The sequence below is a fragment of the Thalassophryne amazonica genome, chromosome 1 (assembly GCF_902500255.1).
Source record: "Thalassophryne amazonica chromosome 1, fThaAma1.1, whole genome shotgun sequence".
NCBI lineage: Eukaryota > Metazoa > Chordata > Actinopteri > Batrachoidiformes > Batrachoididae > Thalassophryne > Thalassophryne amazonica.
This window is the reverse complement of record NC_047103.1, coordinates 167,843,709-167,864,005: the sequence shown is the minus strand read 5'-3', so window position 1 is coordinate 167,864,005 and position 20,297 is coordinate 167,843,709. Positions and strand designations below refer to the sequence as shown.

The 20,297-nt window shown below is 39.9% G+C and overlaps 1 protein-coding gene across 1 annotated transcript in view; it reads right to left on the bottom strand.

Moving 5' to 3' along the window:
* LOC117519270 overlaps positions 1-20,297 on the bottom strand; it is a 91,042-nt gene that overhangs the window by 17,219 nt on the left and 53,526 nt on the right. The window contains 6 exon segments of the mRNA XM_034180632.1: positions 2,116-2,335; positions 2,452-2,530; positions 5,418-5,510; positions 14,028-14,141; positions 14,959-15,072; positions 15,161-15,242. Of these exon segments, the coding sequence (XP_034036523.1) occupies positions 2,116-2,335; positions 2,452-2,530; positions 5,418-5,510; positions 14,028-14,141; positions 14,959-15,072; positions 15,161-15,242 (702 nt within the window).

The following is a 20,297-nucleotide window of genomic DNA, read 5'->3' as shown; positions in this document are numbered from 1 at the left end:
ATGTAGGACTGCCTTTTTGCATTTACGCAATATCTCTAAAATCAGAAAGGTCTTGTCTCAGAGTGATGCTGAAAAACTAATTCATGCATTTGTTTCCTCTAGGCTGGACTATTGTAATTCATTATTATCAGGTTGTCCTAAAAGTTCCCTAAAAAGCCTTCAGTTGGTTCAGAATGCTGCAGCTAGAGTACTGACGGGGACTAGCAGGAGAGAGCATATCTCACCCGTGTTGGCCTCCCTTCATTGGCTTCCTGTTAATGCTAGAATAGAATTTAAAATTCTTCTTCTTACTTATAAGGTTTTGAATAATCAGGTCCCATCTTATCTTAGGGACCTCATAGTACCATATTACCCCATTAGAGCGCTTCGCTCTCAGACTGCGGGCTTACTTGTAGTTCCTAGGGTTTGTAAGAGTAGAATGGGAGGCAGAGCCTTCAGCTTTCAGGCTCCTCTCCTGTGGAACCAGCTCCCAATTCAGATCAGGGAGACAGATACCCTCTCTACTTTTAAGATTAGGCTTAAAACTTTCCTTTTCGCTAAGGCTTATAGTTAGGGCTGGATCGGGTGACCCTGGACCATCCCTTGGTTATGTTGCTTTAGACGTAGACTGTGTTTCATAATTATTGTATGGCCTTGCCTTGCAATGTGGAGCGCCTTGGGGCAACTGTTTGTTGTGATTTGGCGCTATACAAGAAAAAAGTTGATTGATTGATTGATCACTCAGAAGACTGAGCTGAACGGTTCCTGAAGACTGTAAGCTATAAGCTATGTGGACATCATGCATTCAAAGCCTCAACTCTGACCTCAATCATCAACGGGATGTTGTGGTGTATCCAAAGTGACTTCTATGAACAGCTGCAACTTATGTTATGAGTCAAAGTTCAATCAATCACAAGCTGCCTTGATATTCCTGACCTTGGACAAGGATACTTGTAGAAGGGATGGGATGATGTAGCCAAGAAAGAACACCAGGAGGATGTCCAGAATGCTTCAGCCAGGATGGCCTCTTAGGAGGGTGTCCAGGAGGCCACGGCAGGAACAGGACTTTAGGAGTGTGGCCAGGAGGTCATGGCAGGGACTGAACTTTTAAAGGGTAGCTTAAAGGTGCAACACAATTTGAACCTCAGGAGGACGGTTGAGTTTTGCAGGAGGGAAGAGACCTCTGAGGGACAACTGGGATACCCCACCTGGGATACCCCAACAGGAATGAAACCTCTGGAGGTGGCAACAATACAACAGAGACATCAAGAGAGTGGCCAAAGCAGCTGTTCTGTCATGTCTGCAGGGGGGCATCTGCAACAAAACTGTAACATCTTTAGGACTAAGACCTTTTGAAGATGGCCAGGAGTCCATAGCAACTATGCTAAATCAACTGGACAGCAGCTTGGAGGCTGAGTTGAGACAGGAAGTGACATGACTGTTGGCATTAAGACTGGCATGGAGTTGAAGTCAGACTTAAACAGAAAGTCACTGGGATCCATGATATATGGGGGAAGCTGTCTTTGGTGAAAAAGTCCCAGTCAAACCAACTGTAAATGGGTCTTGGCTGGAAAAGTGACCTGCATCAGACTAGGGATCCGCCCAGGGGGAGTGGTAGACTCTCATCTACTTCAAACTACAGAATCCAGGGATAATCGCTGGTGCTGATGGGCCTCGGAAGTATCTGACAAACACAAACTGACAACCCACGGGCTTTAAAACTGTGGCTAATGACAGGAAACAGGTGCACTGATCATGAAACAGCTGTGCGAAGTCAAGAACACGAGACAAATAGAGATAAAAAACAGAAGTGGCCAATGTGCTGGTGGCAGGAAACAGAAACTACAACAGCACGCCGCTGAAAATGAACAGGAAATGAAGAGATAAACCTTGATCGAAAGGCACGTGAAGGGCCAGGATCATAACACCATCCTAGTTAATACAATGTTAGCCAAGTAAACTAGTCAGATTTGTTGAGCTTGTTTGTTGGTAAGTGATGTCTTTAGTTGATACGAGTTCATTGGGTCACGTTGGGCTGATGTCCTGTTCTCGAGTTTGTTGAATGAAAGAACCGTGTCCATCGTTGATTCCAGACTCAACCCGCCTCTACGACAGAAACACCATTTGCTGACTTACTGCTCTGCAGACAATCAGCGAGCTCGTTGAGCTTCGTCTTCCTCATGAAGTGCAGAATGAGCTTCAAACAGGCGTCTCTGCTGCTCCTCCTCAGCTCTTCGTCCTCACCGTCCTCCTCCTCACTCAGAGCTCCTAAGTCCTCTGGATCAGGAGACATCACAACCCTCCAGTGTTTCTGCAGTTCATCTTTTACAAAAGTGACAACTTTGTTCTCAAGCACCTGAAACAAAGAAAAGAATCACAAAAACTGTTTTTAAACTGATGATCCACAGCTGGAAAATAGAACATTCTCAGCAATCTGTTCACTTATATGATTTGAAATACAAGTTGAAAGACCAGATATTTGGAGTCCATGTCTGTTTGGTCCTGAAGGACGTGATGGACACTGGGAACCTCCAATGGATCCTGACCAACTCTGTGGAGACACCATGAAGAAATTATTAATGTCACAACAGTGAAATGACTACTTAAAGCTCAAAATTAACAAATCCACTCCTGAATCACTGTAATGATCTCCAGACTCCATGTTCACTAAGCCCCGCCCCTTTCAAACAGGTATTAAATTCAGCAACTGTTTCATTTAATATTTAATATAATTTGAACAAATATCAAATTTCACTAAGAAATACACTGATTGACAAGCACAGAGTGAGTTTTCTTTTTTCAATTCAAATTGTTAATTTGTTATTATGAAAACTGTTTGAGTTCATTGAACTGATTATTTTCAAACCAGTTATTTAAATCAGAGTACCTGTGATGCTAAAGTGGCGCACAATTGTGGAATCAATTCTTTCGTGCTTTATATATTTTTTATTTAACTTTGATTAAGATGTATTTTCACTTTGGTATTGTAGATTGTAATTTTACAACCACAGAATAAAGAAGTCTGATTTTTAAGTTCTTTGGCCAGAAAATTTCCATAAGTAAAGCCATAAAAACTATGACACGTACAGATCTGAAATTTTTTTGTCCTGACTGATACAGGCGACAACCAGATAACCTCCTGTTTTGGCACTTATTGGTATTTTTTTAAACATGGCATATAAAATATACAGACAGGCTTGTAATTAATCACAGGACCCCCCAGGCCGAAAGACCACTCTTGCTTGTTTTGATGTGATGTCATAAAGCAATAAAGACATGTAAATACCCAAGGGTTAATGCAGGTTTTTTGTTTGTTTTTGACAATATAAAGACAAAATATCTCATATACGTCAATCAAAGGGAAAAAAAAAAAAATCAAGGTTTAGTGTTTAGTCTATTTTAAATTTATGTAATTCCCAAAGATTAATTGCAGACACCAAAATGTGAAGCTAAATGAATGAAATATTAGAAATGAAATCAATCCTATTGCAGTTAGATGTCATATTTCCCACAGATCAGTTCTAATAGAAATAAAGATAAAAGCTATGCAGGCTGTTCTTTCAAAATATTGATTTGACTGAAGTGTTGAGTTGTAGACACAATTTTACATATAACTTGATTAAAAAAAAAATCAAATTCAGTCTTCTGTAAAAACAAAATTTTATTTAATTTAGTAATGGCTCCATTGTTAGTCGATAGCGTTTCAAGTAAATGATGATGATGATGATCTCTCTTAAAAGGTGGATGAGGTCACATTTCTATCTGATGCCTCCAACTCCTTCAGTTCCTTGGTATTGATCCTGAGGTTCTCTTGGACTTTTCAAACAAATGTTTGTCAATTTGTCTGTGTTAATTTTGGTGTCCGTCATTTCTCAGTGGAAGTCTGAATGGTCCCAAAATTCTTATATTTTTCTATAATCATTTGTACAGTTGCTTGTGGTTTATCTTAAATCTCTTCAAGATAACTCATAAGGAGGATCATAATTTGATGACATCCTGAATTGTACTCTGGATGTGCACTTGTGGTATACTTTAAGCATAGGAGAGGAATATATCAAGTACACTGACAGTATATAGATGAGTGTACTTGTACACTTTAAAGTGTACTTTTGCAAACTTAAAATGAACTTTAAAATATACTTTTATAAACTTGAAATGTTCCAATTTAGTCTGAAAAATTAATAAATTTGTGTACTTTCTAGTATACTAACAGTACACGATCTGTAGTACTTGCTATACTTATACTTACACTGAAGCATACTTAATAAAATGAACTTTAAGTATGCTGCTTTTTGCTAAGGGAACCGTACTGACATCCAACTTAACTGACTTGTTAATGACTTCCCTTTAAGTAAATAAAATAAGATGACATTTGGTTCCACAGGTCGGGCCTTAAATAAATTGTTACTGGTGCTCCATTTCACACTCATCATTGTAACCTGTATTCATTAGTCAACTGGCCCCCCCTTCACTCCCGCAGACTGGTCCACTGGTACCTTCTCATCTACAAAACTCTAATTGGTAAAACTCCACTATATCTTCGTTCTCTTCTTCTGATCCATAAATCTGCCCGTACATTGCGCTCAAGCAGTTTAATTAATCTAGTTGTCCCTAAAGCCCGTACTTCCTTTGGTCGCTTCTCGTTCCAGTTTTCCGTCGCAAATGACTGGAATCAGTTACAGTTATCACTTAAACTCAGCTCGTTTGTTTCAATTAGTACCTTTAAAAATTCATTGCATTCTCTGGTCCATGATCAGTGTACCTGTTTTTTAACCTGTTTGGTTTGATATAAACTGGTGATTCTGTTTATTTTGCATTGTGTCTTTTTATATGAATGTTTGTGTTATGTTTTTTTGTGCTGTCTGCTTACGCTGCCTCTTGGCCAGGTCACCGTTGCAAATGAGAATTGGTTCTCAATTGGCTTATCTGGTAAAATAAAGGTTAAAAAAAAATACACTGAAAGGTTCTCCAATTAACCCAGAATACACCTATGGAGTCGTTCAAGGTAACCATCATCCTCTGTGTGCTCAGAGTGGTTCTGGTTCAACTCGCTAGTTGTAAATAATGAAAATGGTGGCACCACCTATCACACATGGGCCAAAAAAAAAAAAAAACAGAAAAAATGCCAGCATGAAATGCGGTCACCAAATGCATTCAAATGTAAGTTCAAGTTTGAAATCGATCACCAACAAATTAGCAGACATAAATGAAAACATGACTGTCAAAGGTAGCTAACTCAATATAATCACTAAATAAGAACATGCTAATTTTACAACACAGTAAGATGGGTTTAAGCATTCAGCTAAAAGCTTAGGTTTAATGCTGTGGTCACACATTAGGACTCATTTTCCATCCTAACCTAAAAATAGCTAGCTGATACAGCTAACTAGCAGCTCATTGTTTGAAAAAGTGCAGAGTCATCATGGCTGCTAGCTTACTCGTATATAGAACAGCAGCGTTCCTTCTTAAACAGAAGAGCCGTATGCTTTGACTTGTTACTTGCACAGCTTGGATCTGGTGTCTGATGGCTCCTGTAACAAAAAACAAACATGATTATTTCTTTTCTGGATAAAAAAAAAAAACAATAGAACACTCATGTACCAAGTATTCTTTACCAGTACCGTAATTTATATTAAACCACTTTATTGATTACTCTTAATTATTATTATGTTAAATTAGGAAATATTCACTGAAATATGACTTTTGTCTTCAGATACTGCATTTGAAAAATGTGAATATTGACAGTTATGCTTTCATATATATATATATGTGTGTGTGTGTGTGTGTGTGTGTGTGTGTGTGTGTGTGTGTGTGTGTGTGTGTGTGTGTGTGTGTAGGCAAATAAGTATTGGATCTGTTAAGGATTTTATATATATATATATATATATATATATATATATATATATATATATATATATATATATATATATATATATATATATATATGTTATCACTGTTAAACATTTGTACCTTCGTCTTCTTTCTTATGAAAACGGTGTTGTGCTGTTTGCACCTAACCCCGAGAATGTATGTGTTATTCAACCTTGTTTTAGCACTCTGGGGTCAATCTGAGCTGGGAATGAAGGGCTGGATGTACTTATTATTATAATATAACTTTGTTTTCGCAGCCTCTAACGACTGGGAGTAAGAGAACGTTTTGACTGTTGTGATGTGGTGCTTAGTGTGAAGGAGTGTGAAGGACAGGACACTTCAGGCAGATGCAGAACAGCTGATAACTGCAACAGACGAACGAGATGTGCTGACCTGTGTAAAAGAAAGTGTTCTTCCTTACAGCTGCACTTATTGACGTATGCGTTTATGTTACGGGAAGAAACTTGTCTTGCGTCATCACCCCCACCCTTAGGACAAGTTTTTGTTTATGTGATGAGGGCGTCTCTTAATAAAAAGAGCGGAAAAGCAGGCCAGACTTTAGTGTAGCCTTGGTGTACAGCCTGACTGCACTCCGCGCGTAAAATTTGACTTTCTGTCTCACTGGTGTTTCTTGACTCTGTTTGTCTTGTTAAAGGTTTTAAAAATGTTTGGAGGAGAAAATACCCAACATTGACTGGGGGCTCGTCCGGGAGCTCAACAATACCGGAGGTGTCCAGCGGAGGTCGTCAAGTCCAGACGTAAATCCTTGGCCAAGGTCCGATCGATTGATCGTGTCTGCAATTGTCGACCACCGTTGGCATCATCTGGTTGACGAGATTTTCCCGAAGAAGACAGACAGGAAGTCGAGTCAGTGAGTAAAATTTCTTTGTAAACAGTACTGAGTGAGTGGTGATCAGATCACATAAAACAGTTAAATTCCGCAAGCGATGATACAGAATCGTCTGTTAATGCAAAGCAGTTAAACTCTGTAAGGAGGGTGCGGACTCCTCTGTTTATATACGCGTACCGGTAGGGGATAAAAGTGATCACATAAAACAGTTAAACTCCGTAAACGATGATACAAAATCGTCTGTTAATGAAACACAGTTAAACTCTGTAAGGAGGGCGGACTCCTCTACGGTTGCGAGGGACGCACGTAGTTAAATTCCGGAAGGAGGATACGGACTCCTCTGTTTTAATACGTAAAGGAAATCCCGGGTAGAAATACGTGCACTGTAAAAAAGCAGTTAAATCTGGCAGGGACGGCGGAGTCCCCTAATGCAGGACATTAGTTAAATTTCACGGGAGTGCGAGCTCCCCTGGGCTAAGAATACGCGTACGATTATTAAAAGTGTTTCTATGTGTAAATAGTGTTTTGTGTAAGTGTAAATAACTGTGTGAAAGTGTAATACTTTGGACAACGTTAGTGACAACCGTGCGTGTGGAAGCAGAGGCAAGTGATTCCGCTTCCTACGGGGAGGTGAAAGGAATCAACCACACGACGGCAAATTAATTGTCACGTCCAAAGAAAGTGTGAAAACTTCAGATTTAGAACACCCTAGGTGTGCCCCCGTCTGAAGTCCAAATTATAACAAGGGATAATAAAAATGGGGGGTAAGACGTCTAAAAATAAGGAAAATTTATCAACTGACGACTGGAAATTTATGGAAGCAAAAAAAATCCAAAAGCAACAAAGAAATTGGAGACCTGGATAAATAAACATGACTTTGACGGACGACTGAACCTGATCAGTATACAGAAGCTAAAGAAGGAGTTAGAACAGCAACATAAAGGTGATGAGAAAAAGATGCAGAAAGTAGGGGCAGATTTAGTGGCATTTTGGGAGGAGGAAGCAGAGAACAGACAGAAGGGAGCAGAGAAGCGACGATTAGAGAAAGCAAGGAAAAAGAAAGCTGTAGGTAAGGCAGAAGAAGATGTGATAATTCAGCACAGAGAACCAGAACAGCCTCAGCAACCACCGCCGGCTGGATCGTCGGTGACAACAACACCCTTATCTCCTCTACCAGAGGATGACGATGTACCGCCACCACAGTATGATTTGGCAGTAAAACCTAAGGTAAAAAGTGAAAAACCTGAAAAACCAGAAAAACCACAAACACGCAGTCAAGCGAAAGTGCCTACAGCCCCTCCCATGGTGGAACACAGTGACCAGGGAGGTGCCTATCCTATGATAGAAGTACCAAATCCTCGTGCAGGAACAGCAGGACAGCGATCAACCATGCTCGTATATCGAACATGGAATGCTGATGATATCAAAGCAGCAGTTGACATGATACCATCGCCACATGTCGACATTGAGGGATTTATGCAGGATATAGAAAACATTAGAAGTTCTTACCACCTTAGTGGACCTGAAGTCCAACAGGTGTGGATGAAAGCATGTGGCCCTAAAATGGAGTCAGATACGCGGAGACTGGAATCCTGCAGACCAACAAGGCGTACCACTGACACATGATGATCTAGTCTTGAAAACAAGAGTGGAAGCTATTACACGTGCAAAAGGTGTGTTAGGACCAAAGATAAATTATACTGAAATTACCAGGACAACACAGAAAGAAGGAGAACCATGGACAGAGTTTAGATGCAGATTTGAGAGTGTATTTAGAGTCCATAGTGGCATATTGCCAGGAACACCAGTGTATGAAAACAAATTGAAAAATATTTCACCTGTGAAGCTGACAATGACCGATTTGATTCATGATGGCAACTCAACAGCTGTCATAACAGTAACAGGTGCCACTGAAGATGTTTTAAAATTGAGATTCACAGGTATGCCATTACGTGTCACTTTGTAAACCATATTTGACAGAATGGCAAGAATTGGGACTGACAGTCATAACAGCTTTGTCAGCCACTGATTGGAACAGAGTTGGACCACAAACGGAGTTCAGTCCATCAACTAAATTGTATAAAGTGCCAGTTAATGTCTCATTGGTGCTGACAGCTGGAACACACATTGATGTGTCCACTTCACAATCCTGAGTGTTTCAGTTGAGTCCTGAAGAAGATGATCTTCTCTCTTCGGTACCATCAGGATTGTGGACAACAGGTCCTTCAGACGTAGGACTGATAAAAAATGCACAACCTGTAGTTATAAGACCAAAAACAGAATACAGACCATGTGTAAGACAGTATCCATTGAAACCTGATGCAATTGAAGGAATCAGGCCAGTAATAGAGAATTTATTAACAGCAGGAGTAATAGTGCCATGTCCAGATTCACCATGTAACACACCCATATTTCCTGTAAAAAAGGCTCCGCCCTCAGTGGGATGGAGAATGATTCAAGATCTGCAGGCAGTAAATGCTGCTGTGATTAAAAGAGCACCATGTGTACCAGATCCACACACCTTGTTAAATTCGCTGAGACAAAATTCTAATAGTTTCTCAGTAATTGACATGAGTAATGCATTTTTCTCTGTGCCAGTACACCCAGATAGTCAATTCTGGTTTGCTTTTACCTTTAAGGGACAACGATATACATTTACCAGATTACCGCAGGGTTACGCAGAGAGCCCAACTATTTATTCTCAAGTCATGTCAGCATGTTTAGCTAATTTCGTTCCACCGGCAGATAGCCAACTATTAGTGTATGTCGATGACATTTTGATTGCCTCTGACACACGAGAAAACTGCATAACTGACACAGTAGCATTATTATGTTTCTTATTTGATAATGGCCACAAAGTGAGTAAAAACAAAGTTCAGTTGTGTAGGGATAAAGTAAAATATTTAGGACATGAATTATCAGCCACAGGGCGCACGATCCTGTCTGACAGGAAGGAAGCAATTTTACACGCTCCAAAACCACAAACCAAAAAGCAGATGATGTCATTTCTTGGACTGACTAATTACTGCAGGGCATGGATTCCCTGTTATGCAGAATTGACTAGTCCACTTTCTGATTTGATGTACAAGGATGATATTTCAATGTCAACCGTGTTGGAATGGAACAAAGATGCTGAGGAAGCTTTTGTAAAAGTAAAACAAACATTAGTGTCATCCACAGTTTTGGCACTACCAGATTATAGTAAACCATTCATTCAAACAGCTGATTGTAAGAATAAGTTCATGACTAGTGTTTTGGTTCAAGTGTATGGCTCAAAATTAAGGCCAGCTGCCTACTACTCATCTAAATTGGATGCAGTAGCAAGTGCTTTACCACCATGTGTACAGGCTGTTGTTGCAGCCTCTATGGCTGTTCAAAGTAGCAGTAATGTTGTTCTATTCCATCAGTTGACACTGAAAGTTCCACATGCAGTTTCTGCACTTCTGTTGCAGACAAACATGAGCCTTTTGTCCCCAGCAAGACATCTTTCGTGCATGTCCTTGCTATTATCACAACCACACCTTACGGTAGAGCGCTGTACAACATTGAATCCATCCACATTGATACCTTTACCTGAGGATGGTGAGCCGCACAATTGTCTTGATGTAGCTACGGCCTGTACGAAAGCACGCCCAGACCTCCAGGACACACCCATCCCAAACAGTACAATTGTGTATGTGGATGGTTCTTCCACTAAAAACGCTTATGGACAAACACAATCTGGATATGCTGTTGTCACAAATTCAGAAGTATTGGATTCTGCTTCATTGCCATCGTCATTTTCAGCACAAGCAGCTGAATTAGTTGCTTTAACTGCGGCTTGCTATCTGTTTAAAGGTACGGCTGTAACAATTTATACAGACAGCCAGTACGCTTTTAGCACAGTGCATGTGTTTGCAAAACTGTGGGAAGAGCGTGGAATGGTGACATCATCTGGAAAGCCAGTGACTCATGCCACACTCCTAACTGCACTACTGAAGGCTGTGAAATTGCCTAAACAAATTGCTATATGCAAATGTGCGGCTCACACCAAAGGCTCTGACAGTATTTCAAAAGGAAATGATTTTGCTGACAGAGCAGCAAAAGAGGCAGCAGCAGCTTCTTCTATTTTTGTTGTACAGGAAACTACTCCAGATTTGCATTTAGGTCATACACTGCTTGCTGACATGCAACAGCAGGCAACTGAAAGAAAAACAGATGTGGATAAATAAAGGAGCTACGTATGCAAATGATTTGTACGTATGCCCACAAAAGAAACCCATATTGCCAAAAAATATGTTTAAATGGGCGGCTATTATGAGCCATGGCGTGACGCATGTCTCATCAGGGGGTATGATATCGCAATTGCAATCTATTTTTTGTCTTTATGGGTTCGATGCATATGCAAAACAGCATTGTAGAGCATGCATGATATGTGCAAAACACAACTCACAAGGCAATTTGAGACCCCAAAGAGGTCAATTTCCAACACCACAATATCCCTTTCAAGTGATTCATATGGATTATATACAGCTGAGTAAACATGAAGGGAAGGAATTTTGTTTAGTCATAATTGATGCCTTCTCAAAATGGGTAGAATTGTTCCCTACAAAACATGCAGATTCACTTACAGTGGCTAAAGCATTATGCAAAGACATCATCCCACGATTTGGAATACCAGAAACAGTCTATTCAGATGATGGAGCGCATTTTGTTAATACAATAGTGCAATACATAGGAGAAGCGCTACAGGTTAATCTCAAAAATCATTGTGCTTATCATCCACAAAGTGCCGGATTAGTGGAAAGGACAAAGGGCACAATAAAAATAAGATTAAGGAAATGTATAGAAGAGACAAAACGAACCTGGATTGAATGTTTGGACCTAGTAAAATTGTATATGAGAATAACACCAACACCATCAGGGTTAACACCATTTGAGATACTTTATGGACGACCATATCGTCTACCAATTTTGACATGGATACTAAAACAGCAGATGAGGAACAAACATTAGCAAATTTTATGAAAAAGACATTAACACAGAAAGAGATAACTTAAACACATTTACTGCCGAATAATTTTGATCTTCCACAGGACGGCCTTCCAGTAGTCTAGCCAGGAGACTGGGTGTTCATCAGAGTCCAGTCCTCGTTGGGAAGGTCTATACCAAGTGCTGTTAACAACACCAACTGCAGTAAAGATAGCGGAGAGATCAACGTGGATACATCACTGTAAGATACAGCGTGTGTTGGCTGCCTCCACAGTGTAAGGGGAAGTCTGGCTACAAAGGGAGTCTATTTAGTTAGCAATAGATTGTCTCAATGCCAGTGAAGCAGGGAGATCCTTGCACTATTAGGTGAGGTGGCTAACAACACTGTATCCTAGCAATCATGACTGAACTACAGCAGACCCCGGAGCGGCGTGCTCAGCGCCGCCGCTGCCGGACTGTTGGTAGGGCAGCCGGTTGCGTTGTGATCTTAGTGTGTTTCGTGCTCCTCGGATTCCTGGCCTGGTGGTTGACCCAAGAATTGCAGCTCACTGTGGACCGAGCCAGAGAACAACGCAAGCAACGTCAGAAGAGGTTTATTCATAATGTGAACGAGACAGATGGACACCCTCATATATACCATACTAATATGTGGTACAGATATGTTCATTTATTGGCTATGGAATTACGTTACTAATTGTTATGTTTGTTCGCAAATACCTATATCCTCAACACACCCAGCTCTGACGGCTAAACCGTACCCTGCTAGGGTGACAGAATGTCTTATCATACGGATGCATAATCAAACTGTATTTCGGGGGCAGTTCTAACACCACTTGCCTCAGTGCAACCACTTATATGATAGGGATTTCAACAGAGGACGTACAAGCGTGCCCAGGTGCTGCTCCATTGACTAGACTGAAGGGAAACGCAAAAATATCATCACGTTAAATTGTCATCACAACGGCCATTCCCAAATTGCTTTTACGGGACAGGGAATAAAACTGTAGGTAAAATTAAGAAACGTCTGTGTACCCAAACGTATGTTTTATCAAATAATTTAAGCCTAGCCAATGAGGGCGTCTCTTAATAAAAAGAGCGGAAAAGCAGGCCAGACTTTAGTGTAGCCTTGGTGTACAGCCTGACTGCACTCCGCGCGTAAAATTTGACTTTCTGTCTCACTGGTGTTTCTTGACTCTGTTTGTCTTGTTAAAGGTTTTAAAAATGTTTGGAGGAGAAAATACCCAACAGGATCCACTGTTGATTTTGCAAGTTTTCCCACCTACAAAGAATGGAGGTCTGTAATTTTTATCGTGGAGACAGAATCTAAAAAATCACATTGTATGATTTTTAAATAATTAATTTGCATTTTATTGCATGAAATAAGTATTTGACTACCTACCAATCAGCAAGAATTCTGTCTCTCACAGACCTGTTAGTTTTGCTTTAAGAAGCCCTCCTATTCTGCAATCTTTACCAGTATTAATTGCACCTGTTTGAACTCATTACTTGTTTAAAAGACACCTGTTCACACACTAAATCACATATCCAACATGGCCAAGACCAAAGAGCTGTCCAAGGACACCAGGGACAAAACTGTAGACCTGTACAAGGCTGGGATGGACTACAAGACAACAGACAAGCAACAAGGCAACAACTGTTGGCGTAATTATAGAGTTAGGAAAAAGAGCCAGCTGATAATGAGGAAATAAGAAACCTCACCTGCCAGAAGGGTTATACTCTATTCGTTAAGGTGGACAGTCCCTAAAGGCGCTAGGTAAAACCCAATCACGTGCAGATATGAACTGGTATAGGATACACTCATTAAAGAAGTCCCATTTAAATTGGGTAAAAATCAATTAAATTCTGTTCAGTAATAATTCAGAATAAAAAATGTGTTCATTAAGTGTTGAACTTGTAGAGACATTTTGGCAGTGACACTCATGTCTCTGGGTCCTCAGCTTTTGAGATCAAGAGAAACATGGGAAGAGCTTATGGAGTCATAAGGACACTGGACAATGTTTGTTGATACTCATACATTAGAACAAAGGTCCAAGTCTTTAGAATCCTGGATCTTCCTGTCTTATGTTAACCAGTGACCTAAGGTGACGACTAGCTATGTTTGGTACTATCATAGGTGCCTTTGTAGACCCTTGAACATCATTGGAACGCCTTTGTGTCAAATGAACGGTTATTTAGGAAGACTCAGATGAGGAGAATCACTAGTGTGTTAAAGAATGTCTGCCTGGGTAGTTGCCATCCAGGACAAAAGGCAGTTGCATAGAGTGGTGGAAGCAGTGACACACGGCACCGGCGCATGCCCCCACACCAGACCTGACCACAATGAAGGAGAACTTACTTTCTTTTTGATGAAAATTGGTCCTTCAACTTCATGGAGTGACTTATTGACCAGTCGCTGAGCTTGGCCTCAAATCTGGTTAGACGGGTAGGGTAGTCTGCTCTGTGAAGGCTTCTAGACAATAAATAAATAAATGCATATTATCATTCAGAAAAAAAATATGATAACCACACTGAACATCGAGTGAGGCCAATGGGTGAAGGTGAAGGGTTTTAGCCATGCTAATGCTCCCCAGAATTATTTTATTGCAAAAAGAAGTTGGAAGGACCTAAATAACATGGCGAGATGGTGAGCAACTTCCAGCCATGTGAGAGGAAAATAAAGAAAAATTTTAAAATGGTGGTGGTGGTGGTGGGGGGGTGTCAGTAAGGTCCTAGTTGGCTGAAGGGTTTTAGTCATGCTAATGCTCCCCAGAGCTATTTTACTGAAAATGACATGGTGCGGGGCTTCACTCATTAATGTCGGCTACATAAACATATTTACTGTTGTTGTAAATTACATTGATCATTCAATAAATCTATCAATCTCGAGAACACAGAAGTTTCTGTTCTTGATCCGTTTAGCAATGACATTTTCATGAATACTTTTAATAAACCTATATGTATGTACCATCAAAGTCTACAATAGTTTATCGTTGACAAATCGTGTCACTCTATTTAAAGTACCTTTGAGCGTCTGATGCAGATGGAAAAATGCTATATAAATGCAGTCCATTTACCATTCATCTCAAGACCTTCATACACCCAAGCACTTTTGAACTATGGTGTATCACATACATTCGACACCATATATTTACATTAACCTATGGTGATGTTCGGTCCAAGGCTTTACCATAGTTATATTAATAATAGAACCCTTACCAATACTCAAGTACACTCTGATACTCTACAACTAGTGGCCAAAAAAATCATTCTTGGAAATATGTCCTTGCCTTTTGTCAAATGGATGTCCATCATTAAATGCAATGTATCGACTTATTGACCAGTCGCTCTTCATGGACCCACATCTGGGTTCAAGGTTCTGGAATTCTGGTCTGTGGAGACTCCTGGTTAATAAGTCCATAAAAAGAGAGTGCTCGTTAACTCTAATATTGTAAAATAATCATGAGAAGTAGAGAATGACTGATGACTTACATTGATTCAGTTCGATGTCTGTGTTTAAAAGTGATGATGTAACTAATGGGCCAGAGGTCACGGACACAGCTGGGCGCTGATGCTGCAGAGAGGAAAGACACTGAGGTAGGAAATTAAATTTTCTCTCAGTCAGAGTGTGACGCATAAAAATCATGTTCAGGATCAACAGAATATCAAGTCTAACTTATTTTAACTTGTCATGTTTCATCTCAGATAATTAACATGTAGAGCCTAAACATTTGATGTTTGACTATAGGACGTTTATTTTTGTAAAGAATATTATTTGAACGCTCCTTCTTAATGTACCCGTCTGCTTCAAAAAAAAAAAAGATTTGTTCAATATACATAACATAAATTCATGTAACAGTAGACATTTACATATTTTACAAAGCAGGGGTTGGTACGGTTCGACCTCATCCTGTGAAGCACCTTGAGGCGACCGTTGTGACCTCAACTGTTCTTCCATTTTGAAGCAGGAAACTGAACTGAAACCATTTTGGCACTGTGTGTGTGTGTGTGTGTGTGTGTGTGTTTGACTGAATGCGAGAAATGTAAACTGGCTCATCTTGTTTCATCATCCTCTGAGCACCACAAAACCAGTGAGTCAATAAGATCTCTTAACAAACGTCTGCAGAAAATAAGTTCATGTGCACGTGACATTTCTGTCAGTTTGACAAATATAACAGTTATAAAAGTCTAAATAATTTGCTGTTTTTGAGATTAACCACCACTCAATAGTTCAGCGTTATGGTTGTATTCCTAAATCATCTCCTCCTTCTTTTGGCTGCTCCCATTAGGGGGCGCCACAGCAGATCAGTCGTTTCCATCTCACACTGTCCTCTGTATCTTCCTCTGTCTCTTCAACCACCTGCATGTCCTCCCTTAGCACATCCATAAACCTCCTCTTTGTCCTCCCTCTTCTCCTCCTGCCTGGTGGCTCCATCCTCAGCATCCTTCTCCCTATATATCCTGGGTCCCTCCTCTGCGCATGTCCAAACCATCTCAATCTCACCTCTCTGACTTTGTCTCCAAACCGTCCCACCTGAGCTGTCCCTCTGATATGTTCAGTCCTAATCCTGTCCATCCTCGTCACTCCCAAAGACAATCGTAATACAACCCCATTTCCAATGAAGTTGGGGTGTTCTGTAAAATGTAAATAAAACAGAATACAATGATTTGTAAATCCTCTTCAACCTATATTCAATTAAATACACCACAAAGACAAGATTTAATGTTCAAACTGCTAAACTTTATTGTTTTTGTGCAAATATTTGCTCATTTTGAAATGGATGCCTGCAACATGTTTCAAAAAAGCTGGGACAGTGGTATGTTTCCCACTGTGTTACATCACCTTTCCTTCTAACAACACTCAATAAACGTTTGGGAACTGAGGACACTAATTGTTCTTGCTTGATGTACGACTTCAGTTGTTCAACAGTCCGGGGTCTCCGTTGTCGTATTTTGCGCTTCATAATGCGCCACACATTTTCATTGGGCGACAGGTCTGGACTGCAGGCAGGCCAGTCTAGTACCCGCACTCTTTTACTATGAAGCCACGCTGTTGTAACGTGCAGAATGTGGCTTGGCGTTGTCTTGCTGAAATAAGCAGGGACGTCCCTGAAAAAGACATTGCTTGGATGGCAGCATGTGTTGCTCCAAAACCTGGATGTACCTTTCAGCATTGATGGTGCCATCACAGATGTGCAAGTTGTCCATGTCATGGGCACTAACACAACCCCATACCATCACAGATGCTGGCTTTTGAACTTTGTGCTGGTAACAATCTGGATGGTCTTTTTCCTCTTTTGTCAAGTGGACATGACGTCCATGATTTCCAAAAACAATTTGAAATGTGGACTCATCAGACCACAGCACACTTTTCCACTTTGCGTCTGTCCATTTCAAATGAACTCAGGCCCAGAGAAGGCGGCGGTGTTTTTGGATGTTCGTGATGTATGGATTTTGCTTTGCATGGTAGAGTTTTAACTTGCTCTCCCACCTCCAGCTCTGCCTCCAGGCTTTTTGTTAGCACCACCATCTCTAAGTCGTACAACGTAGCTGGTCTCACTACTGTCTTGTAAACTTTCTCCTTCACTCTTGCTGATATTGTTTGGCAGGAGTCACAAATCACTCCTGCCACCTTTCTCCACCCTGCCTGCACTCTGTTCTTCACCTCTCTACCACACTCTCCATTACTTTGGACAGTTGACTCCAAGTATTTAAACTCATCTACTTTCACCACTTCTACTCCTTGTAACCACATTATTCCACTGGGCTCCCTCCCATTCACACACATGGACTCAGTCTTGCTCCTACTGACTTTCATTCCCCTTCTCTCCAGAGCACATCTCCAGACTAGACTCAACCTGCTCTCTCCTCTCACTACAGATCACAATGTCATCTGCAAACATCATAGTCCATGGAGACTCCATGAGCACTCTCAAAGCAAACATTGCATCTGTAGTGCTCTTTCTCGGCATGAAACCATATTGCTGCTCACAGCTCTTCATCTGTTTTCTAAGCCTAGCTTCTACTACTCTTTCCCATAATGTCATGCTGTGGCTGATTAACTTTATCCCTCTGTACCTTCCAACATTTTATTAAACAGTCTGGTTAGAAACTCCACTGTCATCTCTCCAAGACATTTACATGCCTCCACTGGAATGTCATCTGGACCAACTGACTTTCTCCCTTCATGTTTCACTATGGGAGATTTATTTTTGTAAAGAAAATTATTTGAATGCTCCTTCTTCATGTACTCATTTTCTTCAATTTTTTAATTTTTTTTCAATACTATACAAAATACTAGAAGCACTCAGAGAGTGCAAACCTCTGCCAAAGCCACGGGGTCACTGATGCCATAACATCTACACGCCGTGGAATCATTGAACCTACAAAGGTCTAACAATGATGATTGCTCAGTAGTAAAAAAAAAAGTTTCATCTGCTGTGACTGGATAGCATGTATCCTTAGCGCTTGGAATCACAGTTTATTGCAACTTGCACCTTTCCCAGAAGCTACTGTCATCTGAGCACTGATATTGATATTGCATGTGCTTATAGACAAAAACAAATGAGACAAAATTCAATTTATTATTCAACTAAACTGCAAATATATGAATTTTTTAACATTTATGAAACACTTCTCTAAATAAATAACAGTAAATTCTGAAATAGAACTATTTTTTTAAGTGTTGCATCTGCTACACAAGGCCATAGGGTCACTGACCCTAAAGAGATTCCCTCCTTGGCACAGTGATCTATTCAACAATTCAGTGTTACAACCAAAACTATGACACATACACTTTTCTTTCCTTTATATTTGACATCCTTGACCATGAAAACATAGCACTAGAACTTGGAATCACTTTTATGTCTTTATTAGTTCAAAAGTTATTGTATAAAAACGATTTTTTGGTAATGGCGGTTTTCTTCTGGATCTAGCTCCATAACATTTGAAGCTACATCAAATCTGATGACACCTTACTGAATCAGTACAGATTCAGCTACAATTTGGTGTTAGTTGTGCATCTCTAGCTTCATTTGTCACCTCACACTGACACATTTTCTATTCTCCCTATATTTTTGCATATTCTGGATCACCAGATCTGGAATCCGGATCCGATCATCACCAAACTTTGTTGTTTGATAGAACATTTGACTATGTTACACCCTAATTTTTTTCAAGCCTTTCTGCCTTGTTTTTGTGGAGTTAGAAACTAGAATGTCAAAATTTCCCCTATCCCGCAATGGTGAAGAATCCTTTAAAAAATTCCTGGCTCCGGATCGTTATCCAGATCACCACTAAAATTTAATCATTTGTTCCTCTTGTCATTTCCAACCACTCCACAAAATTTCATCATTCATTCAAATCCATTCAAAACATTTTGAGTTATCCTGCTGACAAACAAACAAACTCGACCAAAAACATAACCTCCTTGGCGGAGGCAATAAAATACATATAACAGTAGACATTTAAATATTTTACAAAGCGCACAAATGAACATTCTTCGTCAAAAAACACCCCGGGGAGTTTTTCGTGACCACAGTTTCCTATGCACATGCTTCAGGGGGTTGGTAGGGTTAGACCTCACCCCTGTGAGTTCACACCTTGAGCCAACGGTTCTCTGGAACTTGAACTGAAACCATTTTGGCACTGTGACTGTGTGTGTATGGGTGTGAATGTGTGTGTGTAAGAGAGAGAGACAGACTGTTAAAAATGTAAACTAGTTCATGTTGTTTCATCATCCTCTGAGCTCCACATACCACAACACGAGTGCAGAAATAAAATCTCTTAAGCGTCTGCAGAATATAAGTTTTATGTGCACACGACGTTTCTGTCAGTTTGACAAATATAACAGTTATAAAAGTCTAAATAATTTGCTGTTTTTCAGATTACCATCAAAATCCTGAAGGTCCAAGAACAAACAGGCATGAGGCAGAAACCTTCATGGTCACAAGGAGACACTTGTCGCCCTGTCAATAAAATAAATAAATAAATAAAAATTTATATTCTGAAGGGTGTGATTCTTATACTGATGAAGTGTAAAGCTGAGTCACACTTTGAATGATTTCATTTTGATGGTGTCAATTTGACACAAAAAAGGTTTAACATAACAGGTGCTTTAATTGAGATTTTGCGACGCAGTAAAACATTTAAATGTCACCGTCACAGTCTTCAGTTTCTGAGAAATTATTTAATTAGTTACAGTGAAACATTTTTAAAAATTAATAATTTTTTAAACTTTATATTATAATTTTTTTTAAATTGTACTTACTTCAAATTTAAATTCAAATACTGCACAGACTTTAACAGTCACTGATGTTTAAAATATACTAACGTGTTGCCCGTGGTGATCCACGGGCTCTAGATTGGGTAGTGTTTATAAAATAAGTAGGTAGCTGACATTTTCATGGGTGATAATAAATTATACAAAGTGTCTATAATGAGTTGGAATGACATGTGAGTCCAGAATGTTTTAGAACCCTAGACCTCAACAATTTTTAGAAGAGGAATGAAACCCTGTTATTTCCTGTTAATTACATAATTTTTAATGTTAATTTACTGTCTTAATGTATTTATAATTTGTTAGGTTCTTGTTATATACACACTATTATTATCATTGTTCACTTCCTTG